The 18,760-nt window shown below is 38.2% G+C and overlaps 1 protein-coding gene across 1 annotated transcript in view; it reads left to right on the plus strand.

The window, feature by feature from the left end:
• gabra2b (gamma-aminobutyric acid type A receptor subunit alpha2b) overlaps nt 1-13,415 on the plus strand; it is a 47,974-nt gene extending 34,559 nt beyond the window's left edge. Inside the window, exons 8-10 of the mRNA XM_004073634.5 lie at nt 9,784-9,936; nt 10,789-10,991; nt 12,814-13,415. Of these exons, the coding sequence (XP_004073682.1) occupies nt 9,784-9,936; nt 10,789-10,991; nt 12,814-13,122 (665 nt within the window). The 3' untranslated portion in view covers nt 13,123-13,415. The remainder of the gene's footprint in view (nt 1-9,783; nt 9,937-10,788; nt 10,992-12,813) is intronic.
• The last annotated feature ends 5,345 nt before the right edge of the window (nt 13,416-18,760 follow it).

An 18,760-nucleotide genomic window follows, 5' to 3' on the forward strand; every position in this document is an offset into this window, starting at 1 on the left:
TGTCAAGTTTAGTCATTAGGGTAAGGACACATGTTGCTCACTAAGTGGATTTAGAAAAAGAACACAAATACATCAAAAGTAGGTTGTACTGTAAACAAAAGTGATAATGAGGGCTAAAAATAGACGCAACACATTTTACCCAACCCCACCGACACATGCAGGAAAACTGGGCCACAGTGAGCCTACATGCATCCACGCCATTTCTGTACATTGGAGGATGAAAGCAGCAACATGGCTGTCCAGGCAGCAGGCATCACACAAATAACTTCAAAAATGTGATCAAACGCTGGTTGTAAGCTCAGATAAATAAATCCGATCGGAGCGTGGATCCAAATACTGAGACACTGTGAGACCAGAGGACCTCTTCTGCAGAGATGAAGAGATTGGCAGCTGTTTTCTTTCACGAGCTGGGAGCTTAATGCGACAGCAGATTCCATGAGAAGCAGACCCCAGAGTGCCACATGACGTTTGGGACTGGGGGGGGGGGGGGGGGGGTTGATAATGAACAAATAGAAACATAAAAGGAAGGAAGGAATGTAGTAAAATCATCTTTATCTATATAGCATTTTTAAACATTGTGCCAACTGAAAGTACTAAAATGACAAGTAGTTCCTTTGTTGTCAATGGGTTCTGTGTGTGAACCACACTGAGTGTTTAGGTTTAGGTACTGCAGTGCATTGGTTTAGACCTTTGGGGAAAAAAAGGCTACAAAGGGCTGCCAATTATCTAAATCGCAGCATGCAATGTTACTCAAGGAAAGGCTGGTAGACAAACAGTTTGCCTAAAATCATAATTCACTATGTCTTGTTTACCTTTGATTGCTTTGTTTTGAGTGTAATTCTGTCAAAAACGATTATGTCCTACAGCCAATGTCTCCTCTCAGTGAGCCACTCTCCTCTGGCAATGTGGTGCTGCAGAAGTGATGGGTACCATGCTGTGACTATTGCAAATAATCTCCCAGCGGGTATTAACTTGGAAGTAAATGTGCTTCAGGGTGCGTAAAAACAGAAGAGCTGGAGCAGGTTTGGCTGGGTGGAGAGGGGCAGCGAACAGCAGCAAACAGCAGCGAGCATACGTAATAAATAGGCCGGCACATCAGTGCAGTGAGACGTGATGTGGATGAGTTAACCGTTACAGCAGATGGAGGAGCATTTATGCAAGTAAAGCTAAGAATTTTCAACAACAACAAAAAAAGGCTGTATGTGACAGTATTATCATTACGAATTTGAGTAGATAATAGGTGTGTAACGATTAATCGACTGATAATGCATCTCCATTTTCACACACGCAGAAGTAAACGGATATTTCATAGCTCATCACCACGGCGACTGTCTTTTTTTGGAGCATTACACTCGTCACTCTGATCCATCAGGTCGCTGAACTAGAATCTTTTGCTGTGAACAACATACAAACTTTCGCTCACTTTGCATTTTAGCTGAAGCTCGGCGCACTGTCTGCAGTCTTAGTCGTTCTTACTTGAGCCCGCCACAAAGCACAGAATTCAAAGTGATCTGTTTATTGTCACTCACTGCAAACAAACAGAAACTTCTGAACAGATGAAACCCTGAGATCAAAAAAAGGAAACTTTCAAATTCAAGGGAATTAATCTGCTCACCACAGATGATAAAAAAACTGATTTTTTTAGCTATTTAAATATTCACCAATTCCCCATTACATACATACAATGGTAAAGGATTTTAGACTGAAGGCCATCTGCGGAGGTTTGAATATAAATTGACCCATTGTCTGAAGAATGAGTAAGATCGGAGCTCCATCCTTCAGGATGTTGATCTCCAGGTTACAGCCTCCGGGCTTACGGTAAACTACACACTTAGGGGGAACCGTGGATGTTTTGAAAAGCTTTGCTGTGCAACGGAGTGTCTTCTAGATGCTCATGAGCATCACGTCTTTTCCCACATGATGTCTTCAGCAAAGTTACCCAAGTTAAAGCAGGCATGTCCATTAATCAGGAAATCCACCAGTTTTTCCTTCAGGAGTCAATTATCCGAATGTGGACTTCCCCCGGTGGTTATGATTCCCTACCAGGGGAATCCTTGCTGCATTTCCACTGAGTAAGAATTCCCTTTCATGCACTAAATGCACCTATCTAGGTTAAGTGGTGTTTGATGCCTTGGTAGAAAGCAAAATGCCTGCCAGTGTCTACTTATATTGTTTCTGTAGTCATCACTCCTTGTTATCTGATTGGCTGGCTCTAAATTAATCATTTATTACTAGTGTGTCAGTGTTTGGTGTAGCAGACTTGCAAACTAGGTCATTTGGCACAAACGAATATGCTCTGAGGCCTCACTGCAATGGACATCTTGCATAAGCCTGCAAACACATCACCAGACTATTAGAAAAGACCCAACCTTAGGCCTATTTCTTTATTGTACAGTTCTGTTAGACTTTGCTTTCAAAACATTTGACCAAAGTTTAAGCCTCCTATTTCCAATTTAAAATCTGTTGTGTAGCAGTTACCTTTTTTTGTTCTAAATTAGAAAACCCCTTTTAAATAAAACCTTAACAGCAGCACAGAGTATTTTTGTATTCAAACTATTGTGAAGCAAGCCAAAAAATGTTGTAGGAGCTATAATTGGCAGGCCTTAAGCTCCCTTCACCGCTCCATTCTAATGCATCCACTTGCAGAGGACTAGAAATATGTACGTCTTCGTTTTCCACATCTGAGCTGGCATCTCACTCAAAATTGTACGGCTGAATGGCTCTTATTATTGCTCGCCAATTTTGTTGCACCAGTATTGTTAGGTTGGGGGTATGAGGGGCTGTAAGCCAGCAGGACAGCGCATAAACACAAAGCTCGGGAGCATTGGTTTGCTCCGTGACAATGTCCCGCCCACAACTCAAGTGCAAATTTTGAATGTCTACTGCAGCTCTGCAGAAACTATGTCCTAGAAAACGACACAGGTTTTTAGTTTTTTTCTAAAAGTGGCATAATCCTATTTAAAATACAACTGCGAATTCTTTAGAAATATGTCAAAAGATGATTGGGTGAGGTTTTTTTTAATTAAGAAGCCATTAAGTCACTGAGGGCCACATCAGCATAGCGGCTGTCCTCAAAGGTCCAGATATAACTTATACATGTAACTAAATGTAATGAAAAATAAATGTAACTACTCCTTAATGTTAAATAACTCATTATTTATTTATTCTAACTTTTTAAAGGGACAATTACAGTTGTATAGAAAACATGTTTGCTTGTTGAAATCCACGGTCAAACTGTCTAAGCGAATAAAGAAAAATAACATAAAACTGATTTAGAAAGAACATCAATTAATGTGTAACATTTTACAATGTTGAGAAATTAAAAACTTTTATGCTCTCGCGGGCCACATAAAATGACACGGCGGGCCCGCGGGCCTTGAGTTTGACACATGTTCATTTGTATTTGTATTCAAATGTGAGTTATAGTGTTCTGCTCCTCTTTATCAGGAAAGCCCTCAATCATCTATTAATAAATCCCTGTAACTCCTCTCTAAATCACATTTACTCACCATTTTCTGACATTTTATTCCAGAAAGATTCCTCAGATTTGAACTATGGGCTTTTTTTCTTTCCTGCGCGTACTGCACAATACAGGCTGCACGGAGGTGTAGTGGTTAGCACTCTCACCTAACCTCGAGAAGACCCTGGTTCTAATCCCTGCTGAGATGTTTGCGTGTTCTCCCCATGCTTGTGTACGTTTTGTCTAGTAACTCCACTTTCTTCCCACAGTAAAAATAAAAAAATACTTCATAGGTGAATTGATTATTTTAAATTGTCCTTTGCTGTGAATGTGAGTGTGTGGGCCTGCACAGACTGGTAATCTGTTCAAGGTGTACCCCACCCTCCCTCAATTGTAGCTGGGATAGGCTCCAACCACAGCAACCACAGCAACCACATGACCCCAAAAGAGATTCAGCAAGTTTGAAATATGGATGGAAGGATATAATGCACAGCGCTTACCTCATGTCCTCTTCTTTTGGCTCTTGAAAGTCTCTTTGCAATTAAACGCAAGTAAACAACACTGGAGTCCATTTACGATTGACTCCAGAAACTTTGTTCGGAATTGGTCCAGTGTTCATTTGTTTGATCTAAACTAGAGTTTAGTTGAGTAACAAACCCCATTGCAAATGTCATTGTAAATGCACCCTAAAGGCCCGTACACACCGGGACACGCCTCGTGACTAAACAAAGGGCACCAATGTGAGTGTGAACACCGACGCGAAAAACGCCACGCGTATAAGCGTCACTCTTTACAAAAAGCCTCGGGTTCGTTTTTTTGGTTTGACGCGCTACGTCAAAAACTGTACGACCATTGAGATTGGCGCTTTTACACATGTGTGTGGAGCTTCTGAAGTTACAGTAAAACACAATTGGGGGCGCTCAAACACAAAACTGTCTTGCTGAGCACACATACATCACGGCGAAGAAGATATACGCCAAGTAGCGTCTACACTGCCGCGAAGAAATAAGACGAAGAAGATGCACTCACTGACGGACATTCTAAAATATCCCCAAAAACGCTCATGATACATTTTCAGCTCTTGTACCAGTCGATAAAACTCCCCATGTTCTTCTCTTCTCGTAACTATGGGATGTACCCAAAATCGATGTCTTTTCCAGCGTCTTTCATCATTCTACAGAACAATAATTTCGTCATCGCTGGAACTGGAGCTGGAGCTACTGGTGCTTGAAATATTCATGTTTTCTTTGTTTGATTCTGACATGCGCGTAAATACTTGCTCTCTTCTTCTGAGTGAAAAGCGAGTTTAAGAAGTGTTAAGTTGCGCAGCGCCACCTTGTGTACAGGAGTATTTCTGTTTACATTAAGCGCCATCTAATGTCAGGGAAGGAAATTGCATGTTCGCTCGGCTCATCGTCAGCAGAAATCGCCTGGGTGTGAACACAAAAAACGTGGCGAAAAATGCTGGCGAATAACGCCTGGCGAATATTCGTCCCGGTGTGTACGGGCCTTAAGTCTCTTCTAAGTATCTAAAAGTATCTAGTATTTAAGTATCTGAACCTGTAAATGATGTATGAACACATCTGGCATAAGACCCCATGACACAACAGCCTTTATGAAGCCTGTCCTACGGGTTTAAGATCACTTTCAACCATGCACTTCTCTACAGCGAGTTAAGGAACTCACTTGGTATTTTTAGCACTTCTTGTTTCTAAAATTAATCCAAACCGTCTGGAGTTCAATAACATCTATGAGGCAATTTATAGTGTACAAGTTTTTCATTGGTGTCCTGAGATGCTTTTCCAGTACTACAAACGGTGTACTCCCACTCTACTTGTTCAAGGTCAGTGTTTTGGTCTCTTTATCACATTATCCTCTGACTCTGCTGGAGGATGTTGCTGCACATAACTGAGGTTACAAAGAACTAATATAATATCTGTGTTTAAAAAGTCAAAACCCTAAAATCAAGGAAATTATTTTTAAAATGTGGAGAGTTGGTTATCTTTTGCTTTAGTTCTTAAACAAGGGATAGAAAAAATGATCTTTTTGTCATATTTTATATTTTTAAAATAATTTCTGAAGCATTTGATCCAGTTTTCCTGGTGTGTAATACTACAGTTCTGCATTTTTATGATCCCACCTCTACCTAAATCCTAATAGAAGTTTAATTGGATAAAGTGGTAGCAATAGTTAAAGGCATTTGAGTGTCATAAACCACCTTGAAATCATAATGTGGTGCTTGTGCTGACTGAGCGGGGTAATTATACTGTTCCCTCGATGTGTAGGCAACCAGTAGCAATTTTTATTTATGTGCTGTCCTTATTATCATCTTCCCCTCTGGAGAATCAATTGCAGGTTTCTCTGGAGAAGCCATATCCAGCGAATTCCTTGCTCATGTATACTCCTCCCCCATTCACAACACAGGCATGAGGACTGGCATGCAAATTAAATTACACAAGATGCAGAGCTCCGCTGCACTTGGTTTCTCTAAATTCCAGCACTGGTGTGTGGTAGAGGGTATAATGACTAATAGAGAATCAGTCTAACATAATACAGTTGTTATATTTGTAGAATAAAAAACAATAGGATTATAAAAACATGGAGTAAAGAAAAAAATCAGCTGGGATTAGAATGGGGAGTTGAAACCCCATTCCTTCTTTTTTTTCTGAAAAGGACTTTCCTCTTGCCAAGTAGCAGCATGTTTCAAGGCCCTCATTTCAAAATTGCAGCAAATGAGCTGTGTTACTGTGTTCTGTTGCCATGGGTAACGCATCTTTTTCTTCTCCTGTCTAATCTTGCTTTCTCTTTGAGATATCTTCCCTTTGGAAAGCCTGCATGTTGCTGCAGCACCAGCACTGTTTTATGGTCCCCGTCAGCTGTTACGCTTTGCTTTGCTGTTTTGGAAATCTTACAGCCTGCATTGGTCTATGTGTCTGGAATATCAGCGTACTCCATTGACAATATCAGCAAGCTATGACTTTTCAATGTAGGTCAGGCTAAATATACACTATCAATGCCTACGTAAATGTGGCGAATATCTCCTATATTTATATGAGAATATTATTGTAAAAGCATTAAAATTGATTAAATTTTATTTACGCAGACCATTATTACAGCAATAGTCATATCAATGGGCTTCATAATTGTATTATATTATACAATCGTAATTGTATAATAAACGTGAATTCATAAAGAACATGAAGTCATAGAATTTAATAGGTAATGACTGGATAAAAACTAAACAGAGTTTACTAAACTAGGCCAAACTGGGCTCCCCTTCCTTTAGACCAGGGGGGTCAAACTCATATTCACCGAGGGCCACATCAGCATAGTGGTTGTCCTCAAAGGACCAGATATAACTTTTCCATGTAACTAAATGTAATGAAAAATAAATGTAACTACTCCTTAATGTTAAATAACTCATTATTTATTTATTATAATTTTTTTAAAGGGACAATTACAGTTGCATAGAAAACACATGTTTGCATGTTACTTTAGCATGAATCCTTTTACATTTGATTCTGTCAGGTTAGATTATATGGACAGTGTTTAAGTCCTAATGTATAGCTGCCCAATCCGATATTTCGCGTCCCATTCCCCCTAGATATAAATAAATACACTAGTTTTTATTTTAAGAAATTAAAAACTTGTATCCTTTCCTGGGCCACATAAAATGACATGGCGGGCCACATTTGGCCCACGGTCCTTGAGTTTGACACATGTGCTTTAGACCCTCCTTCTCGTTGGATCTGGAATCACTCCCGCCATTACGCTATCCCGCGAGGGAAGTGGGAAAGGGGGACAACACATGAATTGCACTGCACCAAACAAAGGCACGGGGAACTAAATGGTAAATTTCATTCATTCAGTCATTCATTTTCTTAACCGTTTTTCCCTTTCGGGGTCACGGGGCTGCCGGAGCCTATCCCGGCCACTTGTGGGCGAAGGCAGGGAACAACCTGGACAGGTCGCCAGTCTGTCGCAGGGTAGAATGTCCACAAACACACACCCATTCACTGTCACACTCACACCTAGGGACAATTTAGAGTTGCCGATTAACCTATGGATGGTAAATGTATGGTAAATTTCATTCTCCAATATTATCTGGTCATTAAAAAAATATAATAAATAAAAGGGAAATGACCTGCATCCGTAAATTCTCCTGTTGAAGCCATGCTTGGGATCTCGAGAAAGGCCCTTGATTACAATCTGACAGTGACCACAGGTGGAGCTGTGGTACCCCCTCAGTATTTGATGAATGAATATATTAAATCAGGCTGCACGGTGGCGCAGTGGTTAGCGCTCTTGCCTCACAGAAAGAAGACCCCTGGTTCAAGACCCGGCTGGGGGACATAAAAAACAACATCGATGGGGGACCTTTCTGTGTGGAGTTTGCATGTTTTCCCCGTGCATGCGTGGGTTCTCTCCAGGATCTCCGGCTTCCTCCCACCATCCAAAAACATGCTTCATAGGTTAATTGGTTAATCTAAATTGTCCATAGGTATAACTGAGAGATAATGGATGTGTGATTGTGGACATTCTACCCTGCGACAGACTGGCGACCTGTCCAGGGCATCCCCTGCCTTCGCCCACAAGTGCCCGGGATAGGCTGCAGCAACGTCGTGACCCCAAAAGGGAAAAACGGTACATAAAATGAAAAAAAAAAAAAAGAATATATTAAATCAGCTAAGTATGAGCAGGGGATCCTTGAATACAGTCTGCTCTCAACAGATCTACCCTGTTAAAATAAAGTAAAATAAATAAATAAATAAACAATTAGTTTTAAGTTTTTCCACCAGGCCCTTGGACAGACTGTTGACCTGTCCAGGGTGTGCCCTGTCCTAGAGGTTTTCACCAAAATAGGAGTATGAAATTCAATCTTAATCTAAAATGGCAGCCAACACAAAGTTAAAATCTCCATTACTAAATTCATTTTTTGTTCATAGTGTTTATAATCCACTCAAAGTAAATTGTTATGTTTTTGTTACAAATTAAAGTTTTGCACATTTTAAATAACACTCCTAAATGCTGAAAGAGTTTTTTATTTATTTATTAAAGGCTTGTGGATTGATATGTTATTCATCAAGTATTTTCCAATCTATTTCATTGAGGTCATAGACACTTTTTTGCAAGATAATTTCTTTGGATTCAGGTGTCTGAATTGGTCAAATCATATGACCCATAGAGCCTTGGTTACATGCACCCGTACGGGGGTTGAGCCGAGCAGATTTTCGGGTTGTCAGGCCCGTGCAGGGTCGTAGACAGGAGCAGCCACATCTTAAGGGTAGTGCAAGTGTGTCTGACCAGCACTGATGGGTTTGTTGCGCGGTCTGTAGGATTGGAAGGGGGGAATACAAGTCTGTACAACTCACCTGTATCTCACCTACTATAACCTGTTACTCGCAGTATACCAGTAGAAAAAAACTGTGCGTGAACATTTTCTCACTGAACCCCAGACAGCTTTGCCAATTTTTCCCCAGCAGACAGCCCCATACCCACCCATAAGGGCAGCTGTGACTAAAGCTTAACATCTGGTTTAACTTTCATGCATTGACAGAAGGAAAATGTGTTCAAACCTGTATGCAAACGTCCACAGGGTGGTGGACCCTAACTTTCTTCTGTTGCCATGGCAGCATGATGTGAGGGAAGAGACCGGTCATTTTTGTAATTAACAAATGTTCCGCAAATTTGAAGAGTGCACGATTTTTCAGATGTCAATCAGACGTGTTTTGAGAACAAATTAAGTCAAGTTAATTAAATCTGAGGGTTCAGGCTATTATTGTGTATAGGAGAGTTTAAAATAGTGTAACTGTTAAAAAATGAAGCAGGAATGAAGGTGAATGTCCGTCACAGTGAGGTTCTTTGTGGTACTCTGGGTTACTGTGACATTTTATTCCACTAAAGTTGTGTGTTTGTCTTTATAGCATAGCTTTGTTTTGTTCAGTGTCTTCTTTTATTCATTTTAAAGAAGCTAATATAAAATGAAGACATAAAGCAGGTTTTAGATGTTATAGTACAATGTATTTAAAGTACTCTTTAATTAAAATCCACTGAAAAAGAGGGTCTGCAGAAAAGGAGCTGTGCAAACTAAGTGAGAATACTATATAAGATGGATGCATAGATGAATGAATAAATAATGTCAAGACCCCACATCCATGCATTGCTGGTAAATATGTCCTTAAACCCTCACTGGTTACGTTGAAGAAAACATCTGCACTGTAAAATGTGGTGTCATCAAGACCAACGATTGGAGATGTCAGCAGATTTTAAATTGTAATTGTAACAAAGCATACAGTAAGATTTACAATCTTGATTTCTTGCAGGTGAATACACAGTGATGACGGCTCATTTCCATTTAAAGAGGAAGATCGGTTACTTCGTCATCCAGACGTACCTGCCGTGCATCATGACCGTCATCCTTTCCCAGGTGTCTTTCTGGTTGAACAGAGAATCGGTGCCTGCTAGGACTGTGTTTGGTGAGTTTGAAAAAGTCTGTCTACACATCGTATGATGGTGAAACCTAACCCTCACCTTTAGTTAGATATGAAGCTAATCATAACTCAAATGTGTCTATAAATAACCTGAATGCCAAATGTTTTAAGGCTGTAAACTCCTCACTACCCACTTCATACACTTTTCTCAGACAAAAATGAACATTTTCACACTTTCCTCTCTTGTTTAAACTCTAAAAGTTCAAACTTTCATAGGAAAATAAAAAAAAATCATAGAATGAAAACAAAGATGGAGATTTATGCTACTCTGCCAAGCTTAACGCATCCATAAGGGCACCCGTGCCATGTCCCTCTTTATACAGGAGAAGCTGCACAGATGAGATTGATTGACAAGATCAACAGGACCAAAACCACATTATAATGTAAAGAATAAATACAAAAATAAAAAAGCAAAGTAAATCGTGTTGAAAAAAATCCACAAAACAGCAAGACCTCGATATAGAGTGAGAACACTATAGCTCCTCTTCAGGCTTTATTTCCTTATGCACTTTCTGTTGACATCAGAAATGATCTGCACAGTTTTATATATTTGATGTTTTTATATGTGTTTTTTTCTCTAGTTTATTCTTTCTCCTCTCCTCCCTTTAAATGTTTGATACCAAGGACCCTCTTGAAAAGGAGATGTTGCATCTGAATGGGCATGTCCTCATATTTAAATGTTCAAACATCTAAACGTTTAAATAAAGAAATACATAAATATGTGTCTATAGAAGAAAAAAAATCACAATTCTCAGTTGAGTTGAGTTTAATCAATGTAACATGTAGCAGTCACACAGATAAAAATCCTGACCATGAAGCTTCCTTCCCTTTTTTCAGGTGTGACCACTGTTCTGACAATGACAACTCTGAGCATCAGTGCCAGGAACTCGCTGCCTAAAGTTGCATACGCCACCGCCATGGACTGGTTCATCGCTGTCTGCTACGCCTTCGTCTTCTCCGCTTTGATTGAGTTTGCCACCGTCAATTACTTCACAAAGCGAGGCTGGGCTTGGGATGGAAAGAGTGTCGTGAGCGAGAAGGTAATGAAGAAGAAAAAAACATGTCGTCCGACAGGCTCCATTAAAGAGAATTCATTAGCAGCGTGGTGCAAGCGCACACATTGTGACCTGAAATGCGTTTGTTGAAGACAAAGGGAGCAGGGTTAATAGCTGACTTAACCTTTTACATGTTTATTAGCACAACCCCAAGTGATTACACCTCTGTAGAAAAAGAAACAACAGTACGACTGGTCAGTGTTTTGAAAATTCTGCCTTTTGATTGTGTCAGATTTGATGCATGAGGTTCTCAGTTTCTTTATTTTTTTTTTCACTGCAGCAAAAAAAAAAACATTTCAAAAGTCTGTCAGCCAGCACTGTTTCTGTCTGTGAGTCATCAGAACAAATGGACAAATGAATCTCCTGCCAACCTAAAACAACAAGTGACTAAGATTTGACTTAAAAAAACGTTTTTTTGTTTTTTTTTTAACTTGAATTATGACTTACTGCAAAATAACCAAATATCAAAGTGACAATTAAACTGAAAAAATATTTTTGAATTCGAAAAAAAGACACTTATTGCAAAAACGGTTATTGTCTGACTAAAATGGGAGGAAGTCTTTCAGTTTCTAATAAGTCTGTGAAATATTTAGACTTGACCACCAATAATAGAAAAGTAGAGGACTGGATTTAAAAAAAATAATGACGGAAATTAAATTGATCTTTAGAAGTTTACATTGATTAAATCCAGGAATAGATTTTTTTTAAGGTCATTTCTTGTATGTTTCTCTGGCAAAAGAACAGTTTTTAAATTAGTTTTTAATGTAATAATTCATTTTTTGTGGGCTTTAAACTGACTTTTGGCACTGGTTGCACTGGTGTGGAAAACTTTTTTCTTAGATGCATTTGCACAAAATTTGGATGCACCCATACTTTGGATCCTATTACATGTAAAAGGACAGTTTTGCACTATTCCACTCTGTTTTTTCTTTGACACTCGGTCAATGCATTTATTGCAGCATGTGTAGAGGCTTCAAAGACCCACTCCAATGAAACTTGTGTCGTTGGTCTTTTTAACATGTTGTTGTAGAATGTTTCTCATGATAGAGGACATATGTAAAGAAAATTAAGATTTAAACTGTGTTTCTGAGTATTTCTTTGTTCAATTAGTTGTGAATCAGGAGCAGATGATGCAGTTTAAAAAAGCTTGTAGTTGTTAGTACAAACTGCAATGGACAAACCCCAAACTCTCTGTTCTGTTCCATTCCGATGCACCCACTTTTAAATGACTAGATCTATGAATTTCTTTTTTTTCTCATCTGAGCTGGTCTCACATCTGTGAGGCTGTATTGCTCCATTTTTTTTCCACCAATAATGTTAGGTTGAGGTTATGAGGGGCTGAAAACTAGTAGGAGAAAAGTGTAAACAGAGGGATGATGGGAAATCATTTCACGCCACCAGTACCGCCCACAACTCAGAGGCAAATTTCCATTGAACTGCTGCATTTTTGCAGAAACTATGTCCTAGAATATGACAGGTTTTCTTTATTTAGCCTAAAAACAGCATAATCATAAATTAGACCGCTGGTGACGCTTTGATAGTACATCAAAAGATGATTAGAGTGGTACTTTTTTTATTGTTTTAACCCAAAATGTCTCCGAATCGGTCACAAATGCTCTGATTCCAGCCATTGTCTTCCAACTGTCTTTATAATAAATCCAGTGTGTTATATAATGGGCTTTACCATACTTGGCTATGACCCAATCGAATCATTTTCTGCTGCCTTAATTCTTTTTTTTTTCACCATTGGACAAATAAATAAATGAGATTGTTTTGACTGTCAGTAACACCACTGATCTCTCAACAGAAAAAGGAGAGGGCGTCTGTCATGAAGAAGAACAATGCCTACGCTGTGGCAGTCGCCAACTACGCACCAAACATTGCCAAGGACTCCAGCACACTTCCCACCATTGCCAAAGGTGGCGCCATCGATCCAAGCAAGCCCAAATTGGAGGGTAAAGCCCAAGAAAGCAAGAAGACATTTAACAGCGTTAGCAAAATTGACAGGATGTCCCGGATTATGTTTCCTGTTCTCTTTGGGACATTCAACCTGGTCTACTGGGCCACATACCTAAACAGAGAACCCGTTATAAAGGATATGGTCCCCTCCAATTAGAGACCAGGTTTTAATGGCTTCTGGTCAGGGAGCTTTGACATGAACCAAATTCCTCCAGCAACTGTGTAATACCTTTGCAGTCCTGGATTGCAGTGTGATCCTCTCTCTCTGCCTGTTTTCTACACTGTCTGCAGCACTTTTGAAAAGCCTGGCTTTTGTAAATGTGTACGTATGTTTATATTCATGGTTTCATGGTGACATATAGCGTGTTCACTTTGACTAAAGTGCATATATACTGAAGGTATGTTTCCAAATACAGTATGTGTCCACTGTACGTACAAATGAAAACACAAAGGAATTCCAAGTGTGTTGATTTATGTCGACAGTACCCACTTTTTGAAATCAAACACACACACACTATATATATATATATATATATATATATATATATATATATATATATATATATATATATATATATATATATATATATATATATATAAAAACACATATAAATATATATTTAATTTTTCGAGTGAAAGGGTTTAAAATTTTAACTTTTCCTTTATGCCTTGCTAAAAAGAGAGGCCTGACTCTTTCTTTCTATTCAAGCCAATGCAAAAACACACTTGTATGATACTGCATTTTTTTTCAGGTTTTGACATGTATAACTGTCTGTAAATCGTTGACTGTATATGGGAACTGGATTGAGTGATCGCTCCCTCGTGGCGTTCCAAACAGGACGTACCCGCTGGCTCCAAGAAGACAAAATCCCATAGACTTCTGTTGAGAAATAAACAGCTATTACTCAGTCATTCTATTTCACAGAATAACCAGAAAACGTTAACATGTTCTTGATAACACCATTTTTTTAATGATATTTTTCTTTGGTGCGTTTCTGAACTGACCAGTCAGATGCCTCAATGAGAGTACATGGTCTTACATCGAAGGTTCAAAACGTTTGATGGATTTCGTTCACCCTGTTTTCAAGTCATAGGGGTCTGGACTTCCAGCAAGAGGAATGGTTGCCATAGAAACTTTGGCTCAATTGACCAAACTTTGACCAGTTTAGATAAATCACTGCCTATTGACAACATCGCGCAAATATAAGGAGTGATTCCTTTGGTTGGACCCAGCTGCATTTTCTATTGATGTCACGCTCACTCACTCAGTCCAGTTTTCTAATACAGTCAATGCTGTGGATACATCAGCATCATCAGTTGCTCACATGCAAACCGAAACACTCATTTCTAACCAAATTTAATCAGTCATGGTCATGACCAAAAAAGTTGTATTGTGGTCTGACAGCTTCACATAACGTCCTTCATTGTAACGTGTCCACAGGCTTAACCTAAAACGTAACTTCCATAACTTTAAAGTCATTCAAGAACAAAAAACTCAGTACTTATATTTAAGTGTAACCCTCTGTGTTTCAGTCACTATGGCTAGAAAAATACTTTCGGACACCACTACAGCTTCAAATGCCCTTACAATAGGGGTAGGGAAGTCATTTGGGTCCGGCCTTTTTATGACCAATGGATGAAGCTAAAACCCTGAAACCGTAACAACAGTTATCATCTCAGATCCCCAGCTACATCTGATGCTCCATCACAGCCCAGTGTGAGCCTCTCCATGAACCACACAGTGATTATGTAGCCATACCTTACATGTTTCTTATGTTTCACAGGATTACTTTTTCCCCCCGCAAAACACACATAATTAAGTAATATGTAAGAGTTCAACCAAATAATTGGGACAAATCCACATCAGGGAAAAATTTTACAACTTTTTGGAGATTGCTGATCAGCGTCACATGTTTCGCAACCAGTCGCCCCCTGCTGGCCAGTTCAACAGTTTACAGACACATTGATGGTGTCCACATTTGTAATACAAAAGTCTAACCAACATTTTATATACGGTCTGTGGTCAGAGATTTTTTAAAATAGCAATTTGTAGCTACGATTAAAGTTATCAAAAGTGACAATGTTTTATCTATCTATCTATCTATCTATCTATCTATCTATCTATCTATCTATCTATCTATCTATCTATCTATCTATCTATCTATCTATCTATCTATCTATCTATCTATCTATCTATCTATCTATCTATCTATCTATCTATCTATCTATCTATCTATCTATCTATCTATCTATCTATCTATCTATCTATCTATCTATCTATCTATCTATCTATCTATCAGCACTTTGTTTTTGTCAAATGTAACTAATTTCAGAATAAATTAGGTCAAAACTTGTCTCCAGTAAAAGCAAATTAAATAAATAAACAGAAGCAAAGTCATTCAATAAATAAAAACAGGAAGTTAAAAAAATAACTTTGTTTATTTTTAAAGATTTACACAAAGAAGAGTATTTTTCACAAAATTGTCATTACAGTTTTTCTCAGTCGCTTTAGTACAATTCTCAGATCAGAATGAAATTCCCAAAACTATTTGTTGAATCTTCACATCATGATGTCACTTGTGCACATCAAATAAGCAGTTTCTCACTTCTTTGAACAAGTTGCAATTGATTTGATACATCCATGCAAATGATTATGTACGATTCTCTGCTTTTTGCTACATTATCAATTGTTTATGTCATGTTGATCAAAATGTATTATATAATTCACTGTGCAATAGTCTTACTCTTCAAAACACCTAGTCATTGGTTCATCGTATAAGTCATTAACTGCAAATGGTTGACCAAGTTGTCATAATGTGACAAACATATTTCGCTGCATTGCAAGAGAGGATATTCGCTGTGATGTGGATGAGAATTTGTGGCCTAACATACAGGAATGACAAGAGGTGTAGGAGGACCACACCAATTCCTACTGCACTGCCTGTACTGTTGAGTTTTGTTCTATCTTTTTTCCCTTTTCTGTTACTGTTTGCAGTGGGTTTTTTCTATGTTGGTATGACATGGTCTGTCAACAAATTACAATATGAAAAATAGAAGTGTAAATGTGAATCTTGTCCAGTCTCTTGCAATCAAACAAAAAAGGTTTTTACAATAATTGTCATCAAAACTTTATCCACAGTTTACATCAGAACCTCCCTCTAAAGTGCACAGTTAAATTGACAACATGACTAAGTCATTTGACTGTCTGGTTCGTAGACAATGACACAAGGACTTGACATTCTGATGGCACTGACATGTTCAATGACAAAAAGACTTCGTTTTGAGAGATGAACTAAAGATTTTGAGCAAGTTACAGGCTTTTGCAAGAAATCCATAGTGTTTTGCTGTTTGTACAAATTGTTTTGAGAAATGCACACACGTATTTGCAAACTTCAATTCTGATCTGAGAATTGTACTAAAGCGACTGAGAAAAACTGTAAAGCCTCCTCTTTTCTTGAAGGAAAGCTAGAAGAAGATAGCATTTATTTGACCAGCACTTCTTTAAAAATAAGGAATTAAATGAGTGACAAAAAATGGTAATTTATTCATTCTTTACAGTAATTTTGCTTCGTCAGAAGAGGATTCAGCACTTTGTTGTTGCTATAAGTGAGTCATTTCCGATTTAATTTGGTTTAAAGGTAAGCAAACGGAAGAAATAAAGAAAAAGATTTGTCCAACAGAAAAAATAAGTACACAACACTACACATAAGGAAGAAAAAAGAATCAGTTCTGTAGAAAAAACAAGCAGTAGTTCAAATACAGGGGAACAAATGAGCCGACATGTTAGCAAACACAAAAAGTGTTATTCATTCCTTTTTCTTTAAAATCAGAAATCTTTGTAACCATGTTATATTTGCTGCTGTATTTACTGTTGTAGATTCTTATTCACCCTATTTTTTTACTTAATTGTTGAATATTTTTTTCTTGTCTTTTTCTGCAATAAGTGTGACAATTTGTGGAGGACAGTGAGACGTGTCTTACCCCCAACAGCTACGTCTGGCGTTGAAACGGGCGCTCATTATCTCCAGCCAGCGTGCAACCATTTATTTTTCTTCTACAAAATTCATGATGTCTGAAGTTGGTTAGTTGACCTATAAAAATTTATGAACATTTTTTTACCATGATTTTTTTGTGTGCAAATAGTCTTTAATCAATGCTGTATATTGTTAGAGAAAAATCCTGTCCAGCCCTGTGTCTGCACTCATATGGTCAAAGATAATAATCATTTTTGTATGAATCAATATGATTTGACTTCTTATTTAACCTTTATTTACTCTGATTTGTTTGCTGAATCAAACGTTGCATGTATTTTCAAGGTATTTATTGATTTTTTCCCTTTTCTCCCCCCTGTATGCTATGACATATAACTCACAATTTTTACAATATCCAAAATGAAACTTAAACATTCCAGATAAAATGATTGTTTAAAAGATGGATGCTTGTTTTGATGCACAGATTTTTTAATAAAACACACAATTTCAGTTCTTAATACAAAACTGTTGTCATAATTTTGGAAATTTGATAAATTTCACTGTGTAAAATTGAAATAAACCGACACTGTGAATTTGGCCTTTTGTAGACATTAAAAAAACTTTATTTAATGTAAACAGTGTTAATTTTTTTAAATCAGAACCAGGAAGGATTTGTAATGTTTTTTTATTTTGTGGTATTTGGTTTAGCATGTTATTGTCAGAAAACTTGTAATTTCTTGGCTTCTTTATACCCTAGAAAAAACGCCAAAATAATGCAAATATTTGGTTCTTTTACTGTTGTGACATCATACACTTTGAGATGTGTCTTTGCAGCTATACACTGTACATAAGAGTGGCGCTTACAGTAAGAGGTGCGTGCAAACACATCCACAGTTCACTGGTAACATCCCAGTAAGCGCACGATACCGTGAATGGAGCAGCTCAGCTCTTCGGCGGAGGAAGATCCTGTCAGCCAAAGCTCCCATGCTGCCATCATTATGAGTGTGTTAGTAAAAACCACAAAAAGCCCTGTGGCTCTGAGCCGTAATGCGAAGCTCGCTGAGGTTTCATTTTCCACTCTGCCTCCTCGGTCCACAGCTGACCCTGATTGTCTGCTCAGAGATCGGGGCCTGGCAGAAATCCCTCTCCAAAGAAAGGAAGTGCATCTCTGGTTGGAGAGCCTGTCATATTTATGATTGAGGGTCACAATTTTTTAGGAAGAATTTTAAAAATCGACTCTTGCAGAAGTCATAAGTGATCAGGCAGTTTGTCAATTTTCCATTTGACAGGATTTATATGCGCACAGCAGATGCCACCCAGAACCACAAAAAGATTTTTTTTTTTTGGTGTACCAGATGGAAAAGTATGAATGAAGAAATGTCTTCAGAAGTGATGCAGCACTCTTTCATATTCACTAAATGAATCCTATTATCTTTTAAGTAAAAGCAGAAACGATTTAAAGCAAGCAGGGTTACTGGACCGGAGCATTGACCTACATTTAAACTACGGACAAATTTAAATAAATAAATAAATAAGAGACACGTGGATGAATGACAGACAGAACTGGGCCTAATAGAGGTTTATTATCTCTGGTTACACAAAGAAAAAAAGCTGTAATCTATTCATGTACAAGAGGCAGCTTCGTTGTCATAGCAACTGATATCCGTTTTTATCCCCCATCCGACAACCTGAGAGGGCGGGACTTGTTATGCTTTTATTAAAGACTGTCGCTTAAAATAAGAAAAGGGCGCTTTTTTGTGCATGTTTTTGAATTGTGCACAGTGATGTGATTGAGCGTCAATTGTTGTAAACACCTTTTCATTT

This window comes from Oryzias latipes, chromosome 10 (assembly GCF_053564925.1).
Source record: "Oryzias latipes strain Hd-rR chromosome 10, Olatipes_Hd-rR_3.1".
Classification (NCBI taxonomy): Eukaryota; Metazoa; Chordata; class Actinopteri; order Beloniformes; family Adrianichthyidae; genus Oryzias; species Oryzias latipes.